Source organism: Salvelinus fontinalis, chromosome 11, assembly GCF_029448725.1.
Source record: "Salvelinus fontinalis isolate EN_2023a chromosome 11, ASM2944872v1, whole genome shotgun sequence".
Lineage (NCBI taxonomy): Eukaryota > Metazoa > Chordata > Actinopteri > Salmoniformes > Salmonidae > Salvelinus > Salvelinus fontinalis.
The window spans coordinates 21,954,922-21,979,125 of NC_074675.1; the positions used below are offsets into that span (position 1 = coordinate 21,954,922).

The 24,204-nt window shown below is 41.3% G+C and overlaps 1 protein-coding gene across 4 annotated transcripts in view; it reads right to left on the reverse strand.

The window, feature by feature from the left end:
* Positions 1-23,910, reverse strand: part of LOC129865275 (GRAM domain-containing protein 4-like) — a 63,918-nt gene extending 40,008 nt beyond the window's left edge. The window contains exons 1-3 of one of the 4 annotated variants that reach the window (XM_055937918.1): positions 23,568-23,910; positions 19,291-19,507; positions 3,065-3,185 (exon numbers count right to left, since the gene is read on the reverse strand). In XM_055937918.1, coding sequence (XP_055793893.1) covers positions 3,065-3,185; positions 19,291-19,507; positions 23,568-23,671 — 442 coding nt within the window. In that variant the 5' untranslated portion in view covers positions 23,672-23,910. Of the gene's footprint in view, positions 1-3,064; positions 3,186-3,436; positions 4,206-19,290; positions 19,508-23,567 lie in introns of those variants that run through there. The other 3 variants (XM_055937919.1, XM_055937921.1, XM_055937920.1) reach the window with 3 other exon arrangements.
* Between the last annotated feature and the right edge of the window lie 294 nt (positions 23,911-24,204).

Here is a 24,204-nt window from a genome sequence, read left to right on the forward strand (position 1 = left end):
TTTAATAACGCCAAAGACATGACACATGGTAGCATCCACATTCATGTAGAAGTGTTAAGATATATATTCTTATTTACAATTAAAAAGGGACTCTGCATATGCATCCAACAAGTTTGTAGAGTGCCAAGCTTGATGTAGTCATTGCGTGCTAGGAATATGGGACCAAAATACTAAACTTCTGACATGTAGATGGTAATCAACCAGTGCCCGAGCACCTGCCCTTCTAAGAGAAAGTGCCCTCGCTGTATTTTTTTATTTGATTAATTATTTTGTGTGCATGCGTGAGAGAGAAAGAGAGCCCTATAGAGAGAGAAAAAAATAATGAGCATGAAAGTCAACACAATTGAATTTGCTTCCCCTCAGAATACGGAGCATGCCAAATCCCTCTTCCATTACTCCCAAGATTCTTAAAAAATGTTTGGAATGTAACAATTTGCTCATCAAATTAGCAAAAAATAATAAAAAAAAAAACTGTTGCCTCTTTTTGCATGTTGTTTCAGTTTGCAAACAAAATTATTTTTTATAGTAACTTAATAGTTAATAAAACCGCATACAAATATTATGGTCTCTTTTTTGCTTTCTTAAGGCAGCTCCAAAATGCAGGTGTTTCAGCCAAAAGTGCATTCTGTGGTGGTGGGACAGCCTGGGAATAGGGTGATTGGCTCAGTGTTCCGCCGTGATTGGCTCAGTGTTCTGTTACTCATGGGGACACCAAGTCACCGCCAAATCTATGGGGAGAGCTCAAATTCAAGCCCCTTGGACGCGGCCATAGATTTACATTAGAAGTGCCCATCCAAGAAGGCTCAATGTCATTGGCCACAGATAAAATGGCATCAAATCACATCTACCATAGCTTTGATTGGACTGATCATGTCAACATCTTACTTTCTAAGTCTTAGTTAGCAGTCATCATGAATCAAGTAGAGCTACTGGCAAATCCTTTTCTATCCTTGTCATAATGAAGAGAAATTATAGATAACATATTGGTGCTCATTGGCCATAAACATTACACAACAAGTTGGAAATCTCAAACTCAACCATGAGTGGTTTGGAAGGAATCAGTGGTTTGTAAAGCGATCACTTGCCTGCTATTCAGTGGAGTGGGTGTATGGTCCAAGTCTGGGTTTATGGTCTCTTTTCCAAGCTTAGAGTTATAGACATTCACATGCCAAAAAAGGTTGAATACATTGGCCATGCTGCCAATCCAGCATGACTTATGCCAAGTTCAAAAGAACTGGAAACTCGTAAATCTCAGACTTCAGTGAGTTCAAGACAATTGGGAACTCAAGCGCGTCACCCTAACAATTTGGTTCCTTCCCCCTCATACCTTAGCCTACTATTCTGAATTGGTGGTGCACATGTAGCCTATAGCCTGTTTTAGAGAAATGTAATCATTGAATATTGTAAGAGCTTTCATTGTCTGCTTAAATGCCCCCCTTATTTATCCTACGGTTCTGACTTGGTGTACAGGGAGAATACTGTCACCTCTTTCCCCTGTCGCTGTATATTTCAAAAGCGCTGAATAAAGTTATATTCACTATGTCCGTCCGAGCTTGCTCATTAAATGTCTTAAATCGAAATTACAGATTGCCTCTTATTTGCTTGTCGTCGCTCATGCCATAGTTTGTACATCTCAATTGTCAGTAGAAACCACATTTGTTTAAGCAAGTCAGCAATATCAGCTATGTTTTTAAAAAAAGGCAGTAAACGATGCCAGACAAGGCTCCGCTGACCACCAGGTGAAGCAGTGGTAAGGATTCACTCCACGGTGCTTTAATGTAGGCCCTAACACTTTGTGGGCACCGTTTGTCACCGTTATAGTGCAATTAATGTAAGTGTTCCGTTATGGCTTTGCTGCCATGCATTAACAAAAAAGATTTACATGCCAAAATTGCCACTGGTAAGAGGCACGTCAGCAGCAGAACAAACTCAAATCAAGTTTAAAAAAATTATAATAATTGGGGACAGCATAGCTAGCTAACTAGCAGACTTACATCAACCTCCCGATGTCAATCATGTCTTTAGGAGGCATTGTCATTAGCTTGCTTACAATGTCTGATGAGCGAGTGTTGCAAAAGAAAAATAAACATTTCACTACAGAGGCAGTTGGTATGTTATGAATTCTGGAAGTTTATTTCTGTGTGCTGTTTTTATTTACACCTGCTGCTCCCCCCCAGCCCCGACACACTAAGTGAATTATCCAAATACTTGACACCTTCAAATGTGGGGATAGATATAAAGGGCTTTCATTTCTAAATGATAAAACAGATATGTATGAAAATAGCCTCAAATAAAAGATGATATGTTGTACTGTCGCCACTGCTGTCTCCAGCAGAGAGCTAAAGTAAACGTTTTAGCTTCACTGTCCAAATAAATACCAGGGGAGTGTATATTAAGCCATAGCTTAACCATGTAGCTTTAGCTTCAATGTAGCACTATAGCTTTGGACATATAGCTTTAGCCCTGGCAATTAGCAATAACCTATCGCTTTATCCGTAGCCTATATCTTTAGCCATATAGCCTTAGCAATAGGCTTTAGTCACACAGCTTCAGCAATGCAAGCTCACACTCTCAGGGATGGAGAGGTACACTGGCAGACCTGTGGGTGGAAAAACTGTGCGCATGCGCGCACACACACACACACACACACACACACACACACGTGGGGTAGCACACCCACACAAACAGCACAGGCCACTACACCGTAGGGAAGGCTTGGTGTGTACCCATCCCTGAGTGGGGTTAATGGGGCAGGACAGCCACATTGGCCAGAGGCATTAGAGTGGCTGACCCAGCAGAGAGGTGTGTGTGAAAGAATAAACATGAGTCAGCACAATTGAATGTGCTCCCCGTCAGGCTACGGAGCATCCCAACTCCCTCGTCCATTCCTCTCCGTCACCCATCCCTCCACCATCCTCTTTCCCCGTTAACCGCCAATCCTCCAGCCCCTCCCATTCTCACACTGACTCACCAATTAATGTGCACAAGCAGATGGCTACTATAGCAATGGAGGACGAATAAAAAGCAAAAAAAAATGTGTGTTAGAGTTGTTAAGGTTACTTACGTAGGAAGTGTTTCTCCAGTAAGGCAATCTCGAGATGACCCTTCATCTCATTTAGCCGGTCTGACTCGCTCCTCTGGAAGTCTTGAAATGCTGCAGCCATGGTGAGAGCCCCCGAACCCGCCTGCACAGAGGAGATACGCACGTTCATGCAGGCGTAATATCAACGCACGCAGACTGGAAGTCCTGAAAGGCGGCCTCCATGGAGAGAGCCCCAGAACCCGTCAAAGCAAGAACACCAAGAGGCGAAACGGACATGAATACAGGCATGACAGCAATACACGCGCGACAAACCATGCATGAGATCAACTAAAAAAATAAAAACACATTAAAACATGCATGAATTTTAAAAAATGACACGCATCACAAACACACCATGGCGGAGTAGCTATATCTCCAGTATGATGACTCACAGGCAGTGCGTTTCCCTCCCGTTTTGAAACGCGTTGCAAAGGAGATCCCTGCCGACTGACTGTCTGTCCTCTAGTCTAAACACTACACTGATGACTCAACCACTCTCTCTGACTCAGATCTTTAGACCACGTAACCGCATTACTCCATAGATTACCAGACTAATGCCAGGTGAGCAAGAGGGAGAGAGGAGAAGAGTGGAGGAGCAGATGAAAAGAAGTGTCAAGGGAAAGCGACAGACAGAGGATGAAATGAGGGAGGAGAGCGTGGAAGCTGCCGTGCTGTGTTGCTATTCTGAGCCACTGCAGGTTTACCAGCCACCAACTGACCAACGCAGGCAGGGTGTCCCTTTAAGAGGCTCCCGCCACAGACAAAGACACACGGACAAACACGCACAGCATACACTGCAGCAGCTTCTTCTCCCTGCAGCAGTCCTGACTGCAGCGTGTCTTAATCTATTATGCTGCCTGTCAAGTCCATGAAAGAGACACAGCGCATGAGAGAGAGAACAAGGAATGAGTAGAGAGAAAGGAATGAAGGAAAGATGCCCTACTTGGGATGCAGCCAGTGATTAACAAGGGATGAAGAATAAAGACAGTGAGACAAATTAAAGACTAAACAGACAGCCTTCGCTCTGTAGCTCAAATGTCAGAGAGAGATGGCGAGAAGGAGGATCGAGAGGAGACGGTGGGGGGACAATAGAGAGGGATGATGAGAGAGTGAGGAGGAGAGGGAGAGGGAGCTGGAGAGGGGAGGGGCTATACTGGGTGGGTCTGAAACAGGAAGAGGATTTGGAAGTAAACACCTAAGTCATGTGATCTGGTCCTGAGGGGCAAAGAAGAAGCAGTGCAGAACTAGCACTGAGGAAGGAGCAGTGTGTGTGCGTATATATTTTATTTATTCATTCAACCTTTATTCTTATTTACAATGATGGCCAACCAAAAGGCAAAAGGCCCCCTGCGGGTGCTGGGATTCAAAATGTAGGACAAATAAAAACACACAGCATGATAAGAGAGACACCACAACATTGAGACCAAAGACAACACAGCATGGAGTGTGTGTGTGTTTGTTGGGGATCGTTGCAGCAGAGCCCAGGATCTTAAAGAACTAGGACCCTGCATAGCCCAACAAAAGGTTCTCTCTCTAACTCTTTGAATTACTGGGCGAGGCATATTACTGGCATCTTCATTTACAAAACCACTGTTCAGGTCTACTCCCCTCAGTTCTATGCTTCTACTTCTATGATTGTGAAAGTTGTTTTTCAGAAAATGACTAGAAAGTCAGGAGCAACCTCACACATACAGCAGGCACTGAGCTGGTCTCATGATTGTTCCTGGGCAGAAAATAGATCTAATTATTAGGCTTGGGCCACATACCGTTTATCTGGTTATTTTGAAATAATCGACAGTATGACTTTCGATACCGGTTTTGTGGGTACCCATAAACCCCCCTCTCCTTTTTTATAAGTGCCACTGCTTATAAACTTAAGTATAACTATAAGAAATCTAAGATGACAAATAATTTCTCTAGCTCAGTGCTCTAGCTATCCTTTTATTTGCTAACTTGCTAGCTAAGATGGCTAGATGTCAAGATCAAGCTTTTTGGTACCACCAAATACATTCAATCCCCTCCCTGTTGCCTAAATTGTTGTGTAATTTTTTTTATAAAATATAAACAAATATTGTTTTGTACAAAAGAGTGTGAAAGACCAGGTGTTCTTAATGTTTTGTACACACTTGGCATGCTCTCAACCAGCTTCATGAGGAATGCTTTTCCAACAGTCTTGAAGGAGTTCCCACATAAGCTGAGCACTTGTTGGCTGCTTTTCCTTCACTCTGCGGTCCAACTCATCCCAAACCACCTCAAATTGGTTTGAGGTCTGGTGATTGTGGAGGCCATGTCATCTGATGCAGCACTCCTTCACTCTCCTTCTTGGTCAAATAGCCCTTACACAGCCTGGATGTGTGTGTTGGGTCATTGTCCTGTTGAAAAACAAATTATAGTGGGACTAAGCACAAACCAGATGGGATGGCGTATCGCAGCAGGATGCTGTGGTAGCCATGTAGCCATGCTGGTTAAGTGTGCCTATAATTCTAAATAAAATCACAAAAATTCTCAAATTTGGACTCATCAGACCAAAGGACAGATTCTCACCAGTCTAATGTCCATTGCTCGTGTTTCTTGGCCCAAGCAAGTCTCTTCTTATTGGTGTCCATTTATAGTGGTTTCTTTGCAGCAATTTGACCATGAAGGCCTGATTCACGCAGGCTCTTCTGAACAGTTGATGTTGAGATGTCTGTTAAGTGTTTGGGCTGCAATCTGAGGTGCAATTAACTCTAATGAACTTATCCTCTGTAGCATTGGTAACTCTGGGTCTTCCATTCCTGTGGCGGTCCTCATGGGAGTTTCATCACAGCGCTTGGTTTTAGCGGCTGAACTTAAAGAAGCGTTCTTGAAATTTTCCAGATTGACTGAACTCCACGTCTTAAAATGAATGGACTGTCATTTCTCGCAATAATATGGACTTGACAAGTCAGTTAAGAACAAATTCTTATTTACAATGACAGCCTACCGGGGAACAGTGGGTTAACTGCCTTGTTCAGGGACAACAGATTTTTACCTTGTCAGCTCGGGGATTCGATCCAGCAACCTTTCAGTTACTTGTCCAATGCTCTAACCACTAGGCTACCTGCCACCCCTTTTAACTAGCAATACCTGTTAACTGAAATGCATTCCAGGTGACTACCTCATGAAGCTGGTTGAGAGAATGCTAAGAGTGTGCAAAGCGGTCATGAAGGCAAAGTGTGGCTACTTTGAATAATCTAAAATATATTTTGATTTGTTTAACACTTTTTTGGTTACTACATGATTCCATACGTATTATTTCATAGTTTTGATGTTTTCACTATTCTACAAAGTAGAAAATAGTAAAAAATAAAGAAAAATCCTTGAATGAGTAGGTGTCCAAACTTTTGATTGTATCCATCCATCCACACTTATTCTGTTTAATAGCGCCCCTTATGTAAAGTTCCAGTAATACAGTACAGAAACGGTATGATAAAACTGGATACCGCCCAACCCTAATAATTATATCTGTGGCAGGAAATTAAACCTTCAAACAAACCACAAGCTCGCTACATAAATGGTACATTTGATGTTTGGTTAAAGGGGAAAACAATTAGCCATAAATAGCCACGATTATTCAAATCTAGCTGTGTGTTTCAGCCCAACAGGAGAGCGTTTCCTGATCATGACTCATCGGTGCTGTATCATGACTCATGAATCACTCATGTATCATGAATCATGACTCATTGGACCAAAAAAAAGATTTGGGGGTCCAATTGAAGACAGACCAATAACAGACACCAACATCAGAGGCAGACCACTCACAATCGGATCCCTGTGGGACATAATCAGAGAGCACTCCTAACAGAAAGACATCATCCCTGTTAGAGCATTCTAGCAAAGATCAATGACAGATCCACCCACCTGGGCTGCTGTGATGGGAGAGGAAAAGGATGGATGTTTTAAATAAGAAAACAGTGAGAGGACATCATCCTTTTTTAATATTTTTTTTTATATATATATTTTATTTTTGTCCAGCTCTAGTGCCCAGTTGGATGTGTGCAAAACAGCCTGTTCATATAGGGAGCAATAAAGGCTCCATTAGCAAGCTGTAGCCCTCAGGTGTGGCCTGATGTAGAGCAGAGAGTAGCTGGACTGGACTGCTATACAGTCTGCCAGACAGACTACTATCGCGGTGATATAATTCCTTCCATGTTAGAAGGTTAAGCAAACAGACAACGCCTTAGCAAAGGTCTGGAGTTTAAAAAGCAAGTCTAGTCTTACCTCCGTCTGCCGGAAAAGACCGGTGTTTCTACTGCTTCTATTCCTCTTGGTTCGGTTACAGGCCATGCAAATGACTTGCAAAACACTCCTGCCGAGATTTGCTCCACTTAGAAGGGGATTAAAATGGTCAAAACCATAACATTACAGAAGCATGGAATAGATTCATGGATTGATCCGAGATTGAGTCATCAGCTGTTACAGTATTCCTGCTCAATTACAACCAATCCGGACAGTTCCATAGTTAAGCTAAATATTGATTAGAATGCATCTGTGACTTGTACCTTTGCAGAAAGCCTAAAAAATCAGGAATGGGGACAGTGGATTGATGTGGATGATCACTTGCACCTACAATCTGTGTTGTATGAGATATTGAATGAGAGCTAGATAGGTCCTTCTAGAACGGCCTGAATATCTCAGCTGAGGAATTGCCTCCTGTCATGTTATTTGATTTGGCTTCTTCTCCCCTAAGCTACAGACAGGCTGAGACATCTTATCGAGCTGAAAATAAACGTTTACTCCACTTCTCATCCATCAATAGCCTTGTCCTGTCATCATCTAACCCACAGAGACAAGAGGAGAGACAGAGAAAAACAACAATTTATGATGCCAGAAGCCGTCAAGCATAAGGTGATGTAACTCTAACACCACAGTCACCTGAAGCAGCAGCAGTACTCTAGGCTACTGGGAAGCTGGGGTGGCAACCCAGTATCTCTGGCACTGGTCCCAGTGCCACCTTAATCACAGAGGGAGGACATTTCTTGTGTGCTGTGGCCAGGGGATTAATACTTGTGACCAGGGCCTCTGCCAGTTAACCAGTAAGAGCAGGGGTGTCAAACTCATTTCCCCAGGGGCCGCACTCAGTCTTCACCAAGGTCTGGAGGGCCGCACTTCATGTATTATACTTCCTTGGCCTCAAAATTAGCAAAATGTCTTTATTTGTCCATTTGGAACTTTCGATGCTTTACCAACTGTCTAGATTTAGTTTTGATGACTGTTAGCAAGCAGGACAAAGTAAACCAACCACAAATGTAGGTCCATTAGGTCTACACAGTTTTGATTTGGTTTTAGACATTTCAATGTCCACTGAGATAAGTTTTCCCCCAGAAAAGCCACATGCGGACCAGATTGAATGGGCTAGAGGTCCGGGCCTCGAGTTTGACATGCAAGTTAAAGGTTACGCACAGGAGAATGGGAGACTCAATAGTCTAGAGTCCTACTCTCCTTGTTTTACCTTCCTAGCCTGTAAATGTATCCAAATGCCTATCTGACTCACCTGCTCTGACAGACGCAATAAGGGGAGGAACAGGGAGAATACAGCGGAGGGTAAAGTATGTGAATACAAAGCCTTCGGAAAATATTCAGACCCCTTCACTTTTTCCACATTTTTAGAATAAGGCTGTAACTTAAAAGATTTGCAGTCAGTCAATCTACATACAATACCCCATAATGACAAAGCAAAACAAACTTATATATTTTAAAAAATATATAAATTAGAAAACATTTCAGAAATATTACATTTAAAAGCCACCAGCGTACTTTGTTGAAGCACCTTTGGCAGCGATTTTGGTCTCAAGTCTTCTTGGATATGACGCTACAAGCTTGATACACCTGTATTTGGGGAGTTTCTCCCATTCTCCTCTGCAGATCCCCTCAAGCTCTGTTAGGTTGGATGGGGAGCATTGCTGCTAGGTTTGCAAAGGGTCGGAAACGTTCAGGTAAATTTCCGTAAATTTTCCATGGGAAGTTAAGCCTGGGAATAATGGGGAATTTTGCTTAAATTCATATTTTTTTTTAAGTTAGCTTATAAGAGTGAACCTTTTATGTGGGATACACAAGGTAATTCTAGGTCTTGTGGCATATTTTGGTTAAACTATCCCCAATTCAATGGAATTGCAACTCAATCACATGTACAGCTGATTCTCAAGATCTTGCACAGTAATGAGATGCTATTGAGCCCAGACTACTACACTGTCTGAGCCAAGGACTACATGCTTTCTGGTAAGTTTTGACTACAATACTGGGTGGGGTGAATTTATTTTTTGTTAACTAGTAAATAACTAATAACTAACTAGTAAATAGCCTACAGCAAGTGTTACAGGCCATACCCTTCCCCCGATTGCTCAGTTTGGACAGGCCGCCAGTTCTAGGAAGAGTCTTGGGGGTTCCAAACTTCTTCCATTTAAGAATGGAGGCCACTGTGATCTTGGGGACATTCAATGCTGCAGACATCTTTTGGTACCATTCCCCAGATCTGTGCCGACACAATTCTGTCACGGAGCTCTACGGACAATTCCTTCAACCTCATGGCTTGGTTTTTGCTCAGACATACACTGTCAACTGTGGGACCTAATATAGACTGTTGTGTGCCTTTCCACTTCATGTCCAATCAATTGAATGCACCAGAGCTCAATTTCAAGTCTCATAGCAAAGGGTCTGAATACTTACGTAAATAAGGTATCTTTTTTTATTCTACATTTGCAAAACATTTTTCCGCTTTGTCATTATGGGGTATTGTGTGTAGATTGCTGAGGATTTTTATTTATTTAATCCATTTTAGAATAAGGCGGTAACGTAACAAAATTTGGAAAAAGTCAAGGGGTCTGAATACTTTCCGAAGGCACTTTATATGAAGTGAGAGAGGACTGTGTACGCTGACAGTGTTTTCCCGAGGCCTCCTCTAGTCAGTGACCTCTCACACGCTCTCAGTGAGCAGCTGCCCACATGCCTGGCACAGAAACACACAGGGCGGGCGGCCTGTGACATCCACACATGCGCAAAACACTGGGAGACGTACACACACACACGAAATGTGTACACTCAGACTAAAGGCCTAACTCTACAAAGGGCTCAGTTTATATTACAAAAATCAGCAGATGAGCACAGGAAACTGACCTCTGAGGAAATTAGACAATCAAGTGACTAATCTACTGTTTTAATATGGGGGAAAACACTGACTGCTGACGGTACATGAAGCATGAAAAAGTCAAGATGACGGTGCAGTTTAAAATATCCCCTCAAGACAAGTCCAAACACTGAGATCATCGGCAGTAATGATATATTAAATTGGCAAGCAGGGGACGATAAATTCAGAGTAACCTTAGTGCCTGAAAGCCTATAGGAGGTAGTGTGTGTGTACTCTGTATCTCTCTCTCCCTCTATCCAACCCTCCCTCTGAGGAATGAGCAGAGTAAACAGGAAGAATGCCTATCAAATCGCCCTGTGCTTCCTTTTCTCTTTCCCTCCCACTCTCGCTGAAGTACGTTCTCCGTTAAGTCTCCCTGAGGGATAAGTAATCAACTTCATTGGAACCTGTCACACACACACACACGTCTGTAGCAACATTAAAATGGTCCCTTTGCTTTCCCCAGGAAATTATGGAGATCTTAAGCTAAGATCAAAACTTCTGTCTGCAAAGTAGGCTAGATGTGAGGGAACACACACATCTGCCAGTAGGAGCTTTTCGGGGAAACATCAAACGGAGGACAAGCGGAACATTTCAGTGGAAAAAAATTGAAAATGTTCTGTAGGCTACAGAAAATTTTGGCGTCACTTAGAAATGTCCCTTGTTTTTGAAAGAAAAGCTATTTTCTTATCCATTAAAATAACATCAAATTGATCAGAAATACAGTGTAGACATTGTTAATGTTTTAAATGACTTCTGTAGCTGTAAATGGCAGATTTTTTATGGAATATCTACATAGGCGTACAGAGTCCCATTATCAGCAACCGTCACTCCTGTGTTCCAATGACACGTTGTGTTAGCTAATCCAAGTTTATCATTTTAGAAAGGCTAATTGATCATTAGAAAACCCTTTTGCAATTATGTTTGCACAGCTGAAAACGGTTGTTCTGCTTAAAGAAGCAATAAAACTGGCCTTCTTTAGACTAGTTGAGTATCTGGAGCATCTGCATTTGTGGGTTCAATTACAGGCTCAAAATGGACAGAAACAAAGGCCTTTCTTCTGAAAAAACTCAGTCATTCTTGTTCTGAGAAATTAAGGCTATTCCATACGAGAAGTTATCAAGAAACTGAAAATCTTGTACAACGCTGTGTACTACTCCCTTCACAGGACAGAGCAAACTGACTACAACCAGAATAGAAAAGGGAGTGGGAGGCCCCGGTGAACAACTGAGCAAGAGAACAAGGACATGAGTGTCTAGTTTGAGAAATAGACGCCTCACAAGTCCTCAACTGGCAGATTAATTAAATAGCACCCGCAAAACACCAGTCTCAACGTCAACAGCGAAGAGGCGATCCCGGGATGCTGGCCTTCTAGGCAGAGTTCCCGTCCAGTGTGTGTTCTTTTGCCCATCTCAATCCTTTTATTGGCCAGTCAGATATGGCTCTCTTTGAAACTCTGCCTAGAGTATTTTTATTAACCGGTTTACAATTTTTTTTTAAAGTCTATAAAAAAAATAGAAACACACTACCGGTCAGAATTTTTTTTAAAACCTTTCTTTTTACTATTTTCTACATTGTAGAATATTAGGGAAGACATCAAAACTATGAAATATCACATATGGAAACATGTAGTAACCAAAAAAGTGTTTAAAATATGGAAACATGTAGTAACCAAAAAAGTGTTTAAATCAATCAAAATGTATTTTATATTTGAAATTCAAAAAAAACACCCTTTGCCTTGATGACAGCTTTGCACACTCTTGGCATTCTCTCAGCCAGCTTCATGAGGTAGTCACCTGGAATTAATTTCAATTAACTGGTGTGCCTTCTTAAAAAGTTAATTAGTGGAATTGTTCCTTCTTAATCCATTTAAGCCAATCAGTTGTGTTGTAAAAAGGTAGGGTGATATAAAGAAGATCACCCTATTTGGTAAAAGATCCAAGTCCATATTATGGCAAGAATAGCTCAAATAAGCAAAGAGAAACGACAGTCCGTCATTACTTTAAGACATGAAGGTCAGTCAATATTGAACATTAAGAACTTTTGAACGTTTCTTCAAGTGCAGTCGCAAAAACCATCAAGCGCTATGATGAAACTGGCTCTCATGAGGAAAGGAAGACCCAGAGTTATCTTTGCTGCAGAGGATAAGTTAGAGTTGCCAGCCTCAGAAATTGCAGCTCAAATAAATGCTACAGAGTTCAAGTAACAGACACATCTCAACATCCACTGTTCAGAAGAGACTGTGTGAGTCAGGCTTTCATGGTCGAATTACTGCAAAGAAACCACTACTAAACTGACACCAATAAGACGAAACTTGCTTGGGCCAAGTAATGGACATTAGACTGGTGGAAATTTTTCCAAATTGGAGATTTTTTGATTCCAACCGCAGTGTCTTTGTGAAACGCTGTGTGGATGAGCGTATGATCTCCACATGTATATTTCCCACCGTAAAGCATGGAGCAGGTATTGTTATGGTGTGGAGGATCTTTGCTGGTGACACTGTCTGGAATTTATTTAGAATTCAAGGCACACCAGCATGGCTATCACAGCATTCTGCAGCGATACTCCATCCCATCTGGTTTGTTCTTATTGGGACTATGATTTGTTTTTCAACCGGACAATGATCCAACACACCTGCAGGCTGTGTAAGGGCTATTTGACCAAGAAGATGAGTGCTGCATCAGATGACCTGGCCTCCACAATCACCCGACCTCAACCCAATTTGAGGTGGTTTGGGATGAGTTGGACTGCAGAGTAAAGGAAAAGCAGCCAACAAGTGCTCAGAATATGTGGGAACTCCTTCAAGAGTGTTGGAAAAGCATTCCAGGTGAAGCTGGTTGAGAGAATGCCAAGAGTGTGCAAAGCTGTCAAGGCAAAGGGTGGCTATTTAACCAAATCAAAATATATTTGAGATTCTTCAACACTTTTTGGTTACTACATGAATCCATACGTGTTATTTCATAGTTTTGATGTCTTCGCTTTTATTCTACGATGAAGAAAATAGTCAAAGCAAAGAAAACTCTTCAATAAGTTGGTGTTCTAAAACTTTTGAATGGTAGTGTACCTTATTTACATAAATATAAATTGAGCTCAATTGCATCTTGTTCCCATTGATCATCCTTGAGATGTTTCTACAACTTGATTGGAGTCCACCTGTGGTAAATTCAATTGATTGGACATGATTTGGAAAGGCACACACACCTGTTTACACACCCCAGTTGACAGTGAACGTCAGGGCAAAAACCAAGCCATGAGGTCGAAGGAATTGTCCGTGAAGCTCCGAGACATGATTGTGTCGAGGCACAGATGTGGGGAAGTGTACCAAAACATTTCTGCAGCATTGAAAGTCCCCAAGAACACAGTGGCCTCCATCGTTCTTAAATGGAAGTAGTTTGTAACCCCCAAGACTGTTTCCTAGATCTGGCCGCCCAGCCAAACTTAGCAATCGGGGGAGAAGGCCCTTGGTCAGGGAGGAGACCAAGAACCCGATGGTCACTTTGACAGAGCTCCTCTGTTGATGGGGAGAACCTTCCAGAAGGACAACCATCTCTGGTAGAGTGGCCAGACAGAAGCCACACCTTAGTAAAAAAAGGCACATGAGAAACAAGATTCTCTGGCATGATGAAACTGAGATTGAACTCTTTGGCCTGAATGCCAAGTGTCACGTTTGGAGGAAACCTAGCACTATCCCTATAGTGAAGCATGGTGGTGGCAGCGTCATGATGTGGGTATGTTTTTCAGCAGCAGGGACTGGGAGACTAATCAGGATCGAGGGAAAGCTGAACGGAACAAAGTACAGAGAGATCCTTGATGAAAAGTGCTCTGGAGCAGGTTAGGACCTCAGACTGGGGTTAAGGTTCACCTTCCAACCGGACAACGACCCTATGCACCAAGCCAAGACAGGAGTGGCTTCGGGACAAGTCTCAAAGTCCTTGAGTGGCCCAGCCAGAGCCCAGACTTGAACCCGATCAACATCTCTGGAGAGACCTGAAAATAGCTGTGCAGCGATGCTCCACATCCAATCTGACAGAGACAGAGAATCTGCAGAGAGGGATGAAAGAAACTCCCCAAATACAGGTGTGCCAAGCTTGTAGCGTCATAGCCAAGAAGACTCGAGGCTGTAATCTCTGCCAAAGACACTTCAACAAAGCACTGATTAAAGGGTTTGAATATTTAGTGGTTGCTCCACTAAAAGTTTAGCAATTATGCTGCGGTACTTAGAGGCAATTTGTGGTTTAGTACAGTACCCTGTGTCACCACTTCATTGCTCCAGACCAGCGCAACGGTGAGTAAGAGCACCGATTATCTTTTTGGGGTCTACTGTGTCTCTAACTGACAATGAATGTGCGACAAACCTAAATAGAAACTGATAAATTGTGCACACCTTCAGTATTACTTACTAAAACTGCTGTTACACTAAGGTTTTTATTATCTTACTCTTACTAGTGATGCCCACTTCCGACCGGTCACGTTGTACAGCGACTGAGTGGCGCAACTTGTCTAAGACGCTGCATAGCAGTGCCAGCTGTGTTGTTACAGATGCTGGTTCAATACCCATGCCGGCCTCTACTGGGAGGCCCATGAGATGACTGTTGAAATAAATAATTATAAATAACAAAACTGGCTTTATTTACAATTAGTAACAATGTCTCACTCCATGTTCAAGAATGTCCTTTTTCCTCAGTCATTTTACTTAAAAAAATAATAATAAAAAGTTTTCAAATAAAAACAAAATGACTATTATTAATTTAGAATTATATAAAAGCCCCTTGGATATTCTCACAGATATTATTAACCCTATTAGCAGGGCAATATATATTGGTCATGGCTCCCGAGTGGCGCACAATGGGATTGCCTTGCAGTTCTCCAGCTGTATCCACTGAAAGCGCGATAGTATACAGGCACGAGGGCAGGGGGCACGGGATGGGCCGTAGAGCCAATGGCACCGACAGACCTAGCCCATGGGGAAGGGAAAGGGATGTGGACCCCCACCACACTGGGTAGCACAGAGCAACACTTTAAGGGGCATTGCACTAATAATGGCGCCGACTAGGAAAACGTTCCCGCTGTTCTTCGTGTCAGTCTGCACGTTCAAACTAAGACAACGTAACTAACAATGTCATTTTTATGCATTCGTTAATAAAATAAAAATACTCTTTCAAAATGCCGATGTTAATTTAGTTACGGATCTATAACTAATTACTACGGGAATACATATTACTGAATTACAGAAATATTGGAACAAAGTTGACAAATAAAGGTAAACAAATTGTTGCTTACTGGAAAATACTATTTCTAACACACATGGTCACGTTGTACAGCGCCATTATGGCTATTAGCAAGTAGCTGGACAATAGACTTGCCTAGGCAGGTAGGGGGAGAATTCTATCGTCAAATGTATTTCTTAGGTTGGCTGTATCACAACCGGTCGTGATTGGTTGCAATTTCAGTTTAATCCACCAGAAAAGACAAAACAAATAATACAACAAAAAGTATTATTTATCACATCCAACTTCGGAGTCCAATAGCGCAGTGCACAATTGGCCCAGTGTTTCTCTCCCTCTAAAAACAAAGAAATGTTTTGGCCTATACAAATATTATTTTGGTCTTTATTCACTTTACAATCGGTCACTTTTGTTTTATTTTTTTTAAATAACCTCCAAAATATCATTAGATATTATCAAGTTGATGGCACAGTCATGTAGCGGCACCTACATAAAGCTGAGTGACTCACTCATTCATGGCTTTGAATCAAAATAAATAAGTACCAACATTCTTTCTGATAGTCTTTAATAAAGAAATGCTTTGGTTATCCTGACCTGGACACCATGTACTAGAGGTCGACCGATTAATCGGAATGGCCGATTAATTAGGGACGATTTCATGTTTTCATAACAATCGGAAATTGGTAATTTTGGATTTTTTTACACCTTAATTTAACTAGGCAAGTCAGTTAAGAACACATTCTTATTTTCAATGATGGCCTAGGAACAGTGGGTTAACTGCCTTGTTCAGGGGCAGAATGACAGATTTTTACCTTGTCAGCTCAGGGATTCAATCTTGCAACCTTACGGTTAACTAGTCCAACGCTCTAACCACCTGCCTCACGAGGAGCCCGCCTGTTACGCGAATGCAGTAAGAAGCCAAGGTAAGTTGCTAGCGAGCATTAAACTTATCTTATAAAAAACAATCAATCAATCATAATCACTAGTTGATGATATTACTAGTTTATCTAGCGTGTCCTGCGTTGCATATAATCGATGCAGTGCACATTCGCGAAAAAGGATTGTCGTTGCTCCAACGTGTACCTAACCATAAACATCAATGCCTTTCTTAAAATCAATACACAGAAGTATATATTTTTAAACCTGCATATTTAGCTAAAAGAAATCCAGGTTAGCAGGCAATATTAACCAGGTGAAATTTTGTCACTTCTCTTGTGTTCATTGCACGCAGAGTCCGAGTATATGCAACAGTTTGGGCCGCCTGGCTCATTGCGAACGAATTTGCCAGAATTTTACGTAAATATGACATAACTTTGAAGGTTGTGCAATGTAACAGGAATATTTAGACTTATGGATGCCACCCGTTAGATAAAATACGGAACGGTTCCGTATTTCACTGAAAGAATAAACGTTTTATTTTGAGATGATAGTTTCCGGATTCGACCATACAAATGACCTAAGGCTCGTATTTCTGTGTGTTATTATGTTATAATTAACTCTATGATTTGATAGAGCAGTCTGACTGAGCGATGGTAGGCACCAGCAGGCTCGTAAGCATTCATTCAAACAGCACTTTCGCGCGTTTAGCCAGCAGCTCTTCGCAATGCTTCAAGCATTGCGCTGTTTATGACTTCAAGCCTATCAACTCCCGAGATTAGGCTGGTGTAACCGATGTGAAATGGCTAGCTAGTTAGCGGGGATGTGAAATGGCTAGCTAGTTAGCGGGGTGCGCGCTAATAGCGTTTCAAACGTCACTCGCTCTGAGACTTGGAGTAGTTGTTCCCCTTGCTCTGCATGGATAACGCTGCTTCGAGGGTGGCTGTTGTCGATGTGTTCCTGGTTCGAGCCTAGGTAGCGGCGAGGAGAGGGATGGAAGCTATACTGTTACACTGGCAATACTAAAGTGCCTATACAAACATCCAATAGTCAAAAGGTATATGAAATACAAATTGTATAGAGAGAAATAGTCCTATAATTCCTATAATAACTACAACCTAAAACTTCTTACCTGGGAATATTGAAGACTCATGTTAAAAGGAACCACCAGCTTTCATATGTTCTCATGTTCTGAGCAAGGAACTTAAACTTTAGCTTTCTTACATGGCACATATTGCACTTTTACTTTCTTCTCTAACACTTTGTTTTTGCAATATTTAAACCAAATTGAACATGTTTCATTATTTATTTGAGGCTAAATTGATTTTATTGATGTATTATATTAAGTTAAAATAAGTGTTAATTCAGTATTGTTGTAATTGTAATTATTAAATAAAAAATATTTAAAAATAATAATAATAATTCAAAAAATATATTAATATTATACATTGTTTTTCATTTTTTTTAAATCTGCCAAATAATCGGTATCGTTTTTTCTTGGTCCTCCAATATAGGTGTTGAAAAATCATAATCGGTCGACCTCTACCATGTACAGTATTATAACAGCCCATATGGGCTATTAGCAGGACAATATACCTTTACCAACACCTCTCTGTGATACCTTATGGATGGGGCCTCCCCAGTGACACAGCGGCCTAAGTCACCGCATCGCATTGCAAAATAAGTTGCTACAGATACTCGTGCCGGCCGCCACCGGGAGACCCATGAGGCGGCTTTTGGTTTTAATTTAGAATCCTCCAATCCTCTATATGTAATTATTGGCGGAGAGTCACGTCATATTTTTCGATATACTGTAAGCAACATGAGTCTCACTAGTGTTGAGTAACGTGCTGTTTAAAGTGGTGTAGGTCTTCTTTAAAGAGAATATTGAAGTTAGAAGCAATAGGATTTGAAGCAATAGCCTACAACTATTTTAGCACCGTTTCGCGTTGCTCTGAGACAAGCATGGGGACTAGCATTAATGGTACCAGGCACTTAAATAACGTGCCTTAGAATTCAGCGGCACCACGCAAGCTGTGCTGCAATACGCTGCAACTTTTAAAAGGACGAACCACTGTACGTAAATGTCATATTTCATAATTTTTTTTAATTGGAAAACATTTCTACAAACCTGTTTTTGCTTTGTCATTATGGGGAATTGTGTAGATTTGAGGGGAAAAAAACTATTTAATCAATTTTAGAATAAGGCTGTAACAAAATGTGGAAGAAGTCAAGGGGTCTGAATACTTTCCGAATGCACTGTGTAGTCTGTGACCAGATTTCAGTTTACATTTAACCCATCTGAACAGTAGGCTACCATTCCCTTGATGTGCCATAGGCCTATTTGAAGTCCTTTTGTAAAGCGCCTCACAAATCATCACACAACATAGGCACTGCTATCATCCTCTATTACCACTTCATCAAATCATTACCAAACATTACATTTCTGGCCCTCACTTCTCTTTATTTTTAACTCTCCATTTTGCAGCTTTTCTCTTATTGATTTTTTTTTTTTTTTTTTTTTTTAACGCAGACTTTGTCCTTTTTGCCTCAGTGTATCGAAGTTAACTTTTTCTGCCCATTCCCAAGAGCTTGGCAATTGGTGTGTAGGCTATGTCACGCGTAAAGTTAAGCCTAAGATTTAGGGCCTACACACTAATTCCATAACGTAAAAATGATGTAGGAAAAAACTCTAATGTAGCCTATAGATCTAAATTGCACAAGAAAAATACATGATTTTTTAAAAATGTTTTGTTTATTCAACCCGACCGCTACCCACCTGCCCTTCATCCACACAATATTTCATGACCCGTTGGGAAACACTGACGTAGAGTTTCCAGACCACCTGATACAGCCTATAACTATGGCCCAGAGTTTTTCCTGGTCGGGTCCCGTTGAAAAGAAAAACTTCTGTCTCTGCTCATGGTCTCATTTGAGTCAAAGAACACAGCTGAATGAATACTTACAGGGTCTCCTAGTTCTTCCGTGTCTTGTGTCTTGAGTGAAGGCTTCGTCCTCAGCAGGATGTCATCGCTACATTCATTGTCGGATCCGTTGGGGGACTCTGCTAGATCCAGGAAGTCGTCTCGCTTCTGACCTCTGAACCTGATTTTGTCCAGCCGCTTTAGCATGTTCAACACCCCTCTCGTCGGTGGCTTTACCTTAGCATGGTGTACAGCAATTCTGGAAAGACAAAACAGAAGGGTCAAAGGATAGCCTTTGAAAAGCAGTGAAAATTAAAGGGTGGGACAAATTTCTTTGCATCAGAAGTTGTTTTTTATAAATAAGTACCTAAACACTACAGAACACAGATGCACAAGTTAAGACAATTGTTGAGTGTGGCCAATACAAGCCTTTAAAAAAAAAAATAAGATACATAAATAGACACCATACAGACGCACTAAAATATAGGCCTGCCAGGAGCCACAGTATAATAATAATGTAACAGATCACTCCATTTAAGATATCATCTCTGCCACAGTATCCAGTTAAAGACTATCACCTTTCATCATTGTGTTTGTCGTCTCTGACTCAGACAGCCTACTGACAGAGACTACGTCCCAAATGGTGCCCTATTCCCTATATAGTGCACTTTTGACCAGAGCTCTATAGGCCCTGCTCAAAAGTAGTGAGCTATGAAGGGAATAGGGTGCCATTTGGAACACAACCATATAGATTTAGCGGTAGATCCATCGAAGGCTCATCAGTGTTTGAGTCATCAGCCAGGGCCATATCTCTTACTGCTTAGGAAATTATCACAACGAGGCGTGGAGCGAGATGGAGACAAGAGGCGATCACCCTCTCACTTCAAACACTGTCACCAAAAATATATGACTTAACGACTTGATTAATGTGAATCCTTTTGACCTAGATCTACACTCCCCTGCGTATTTATTTGGGCAGTGAAGCTAAAACGTTTAATTTGGCTCTATAGCCTACTCCAGTATTTTGAACTTGAGATCAAATGTTTTATATGAGGCAACAGCAAAGAATGTCATTTTAGGGTATTTTCATACATATCTGTTCTACCATTTAGAAATAAAAGCACTTTATGCATCTAGTCCCCCCCATTTGAAGGGGTCATAATATCAAAACATGATATCTCAACATTACCAATAACAGGAGAAGTTAGCATTTTTATGCCTCCAACTTTCTCACTCTGCATCTAATCCCCCCATTTGAAGGTATCATACATATTTGGACAACTTCACTTAGTGGATTACATTTTGTCAAAAGTTTAGTATTTTGTCCCATACTCCTAGCACGCAATGATTACATCAAGCGTGTGACTCTACAAACTTGGATGCATTTGCAGTTTGTTTTGGTTCGGATTATGTTGTGCCCAATAGACATGAATGGTAAATAACGTAGAGAGCGCTTATGCCTGGAGCCGGCCCCACACACACACCTCTGGGGCTGTATTTAGGGGGGTGGAAAGGGGCTAGTGCAAACTTGGTCAGTGACACGATAGCTCACTCGCTCAAGGGATCCTGTCCAAGGGATCCTTCACTCTAATGTAAAATGGTGGGCATTAGAGCAGATCAACAGGGATGACACACATTGAGGCACAGGGCTTTATATAGGACAGTTCAGGCCATTTTCTGGCCAGGGGATTCTGATCCGGCTCTCAAGGTGGGCATCATCTAAGCGTGTTGTGTCCTCATGTGCATCTCTAGAAGTCCTCTGCTCACCTCTATGGTCAGTGTGTCACTAAGTCCCTGCTAATGATGCTCAAGGTAGAAGTTACCCCTAACCACAGATCTAGAATCAGATTACCCTTGCTCTAATCCTAACCATGACCATTTAGGTTGATTAACCTCTGACATTAGATCAGTCCTTAGGTAACATTCTCTCGTCAGATAATGACCCCATAGCCCAGAGCTCACCACCATCAGCTTAGCTTAGTGAAGCATCTAGACAGTTGCAGGAGCAAGGTGAGGTGAGAGGGTACCATAGGGTTAAGCTGTAATGTTGTTCAGAGAAGAGGAGTTTTTCTTCAATGGGATATACCTAGAGAGATCTTAAGTACTGCGTAATCATACTCACAGTCAAACATATACAAAGTTAGACGACACAGACTCAAGACACTCACCCACACCTTAAATATTCAGGTGAATTGACACACAGTACTCGTGACTGCACATCAGTCTATACTCCTATGAGAGCCATTGCAATGGCAGCCATGAGCGTTGTCGTGTCTCACTTCAATGAGATTACCACCTCTGATGTGAATCTACTGAATAAAAGAGAAGGGGCCACAGAGACTTGACTCCGCTCCCCTCATTGCCTAGTGTGTTTGATTGAGCACTTTCTGAGAAGAGAAAAGCATTCTAGGAACTGGATAGTCAATGGCATCATTTAGTAGTGATGGAAGGCCCCACACTTGCATAGAAAATAGGACATTGTTGAATTAAACAAAGACATTAATCAGACATTGTTAGGTTTAGGGTGAGATACAAGGACAGATATTTCTGAGAATAATACAAACTAAAAACTCCCACCCGGAACCCCCTCCTGAAACCCCCATTGGCAAGTACTTAACACCTACCTGTAGGCATCACATTTATTTTATGCACAGTCACCTCACAGGTTTTGTTTCACATGAAATACAACAAACCCCCTATCAATGTTATTCCTGGTTGCAGACCCACTGAACCTGTAGTCTACATGTGATTGTTCATTCAGAGACTGAATTCTGAATGAATGTCAACGTTAGGCTAAATGTTTAAACGTTTTAGTAAAGGAGTTGAGTGTTTGGTCATTTTTATTATAAATTAAGGGGAATAGGGACAAAAACAACCCGATTTCAACAATTCTTATTATTTAGAAAAGATAAAATAATATTGCTATAGTTCATCTGAGGACACCAGAAAGCTATTTGTGCTTATTTCCTGGCCATGGGACTTTTGTCTGAATGGTCAAATCTGATTTTTTTACCCTTGTGGTTTTTAGACTTATTTGGCATTTCTTGTTGCTTACTACCTACTCTATCCCAGTGACAATAACATGTGGTAGCCAATTAGCTTGTTAATGGTTTCCAAACAAATTAATATATGTGATAACAAGCTAACATTGGGTAGCTGTATAGCTTTCTAACTAAGTTGACTGCCTTGACTAGCCAAAATTTACTTGTTTTTAAAGTTGGATGATCTTATCCTTTGAGGTTTTAAACGTGTTCTTACTGGGAAACATCCATGGCCAGGCATTGTTTTCACCTTAGCTCACTACATAACTTCTGAGTGATAGGAAGCCTGAGCACCAACACCAACTAGCGTAGCTATGTCAGCAAATAAGTGCTGTCTGAACACACACAAATCCAATTAGGTCACTTATCTATGGACAGTCAGTGTTACGAAACGGATTTGAAAAACAAAACTGATATAGGCAATAAGGCCTTCATTGTGTACAAGGCTTTATTGATAACAGTATTTTTCAGTGACAACATGTTTCTGGCGGCCTTCTGTTACAGACAGGTGTTCAAGGCATGCTAGAGAGCTAATTAGCACAGGTGGTCCATGTCTTCTGTAAGCACACACTGTAACATTGAGATATGGCCATGTGGGAACACTAACCCCAACCCTATAAAAAGGTGTGTATCAATTTAACATAGTTTCTTTAAATATTTTTTCTCTGATATGAAATATAAGGTCCTTCCAAAGCCGTACAGCAAGCGAGGCATGTTGATGTTCAGACAGAGCGTCGGGGTTCTTAACAAACCTTCCCCTTACAGAATACGCCTTCGTCCACTTGTGTAACGTAATGGAACTGAGTTATGATCAAAGGCTAACGCACTGCGAGCTGTCATAGCTTCGCAGCAAACGAAAATAAAACAGCTGATAAGATGAGCCTAATTGTGATAATGTTTGTCGGAGTACGAAGGACCAGCGTTGTATGGCTTCACTGTACCCGCGACGATTTGTAACAATGCGCGTGAGCAACAGTAGGTGTTGGCCCGTTGTGACAACGTAACAAGTCCGTTATGTTCGTCTTCGCTTCATTATTGAAACTATGGCGATGCAACGTTCATTTGTAATACTTTCATTTACTTGTAGTTCCTATTCCTCAATTAAAATTGTATTCTTCGTAAATGACAGGCTACGCACAGTAGCCCTTACGCTCTATTAAATACATTAATTACCCAACTAAAAGCCAGACGTTTACATAAACACCACACGCAAAGACTTGAGCTAGGCTACTTTACATGATATTTTTTATAATAAAAAAAAAAAAAGTTTCTTCTTACCCAGCCCGTAAATCGTAGCAAAGTTTCATTAACACTGAGAATTGCCTTTGAATGTATCCGGTAGCGTCCACCTGCTCAGATCCGCTAAGCCACAAGCTGTTCATTGAGCATAAGCCCCGCCATCGCAATCCACTCTTTTGTAAACCAAAGAAACGATTTTACATCCCGCTGCAGCCTTGATTAGTTTTGCAGGAATGCCAGTTCCCCCCGAGAGATAATAGTATAGGCGATCTCCATCAGTACCGTTTGAAACCAGTCACTCTCTCTCTTAATTCCATAGCTCTCGCAAACCAGACCAGGGAATTCCGTAAATGTCAGCAGACTTTCTTTCTTAAAGGGGCCGTTAATGGAGTTTCAAAGTTATCAACAAGCCTTCCCTTTCTGTTATTGTACCGCCTACTCTGTATTCGTCTGCCTTCATAATGCCCATCAGCATCCTCTGTTGGATGACAATATTATAACAATGTAGGCCTACCAACAGTATTGCATGTGCAGAGTTGATTTCATATATTATTCGACAGTTCTTTCATGTAATACAGGTGATAAATAAATAATACATACATTGAATGAATTGACATTTGCACATATAAACATTTATATATAAAACAGCAATGAAATAATGTTTTAATGAAATAAC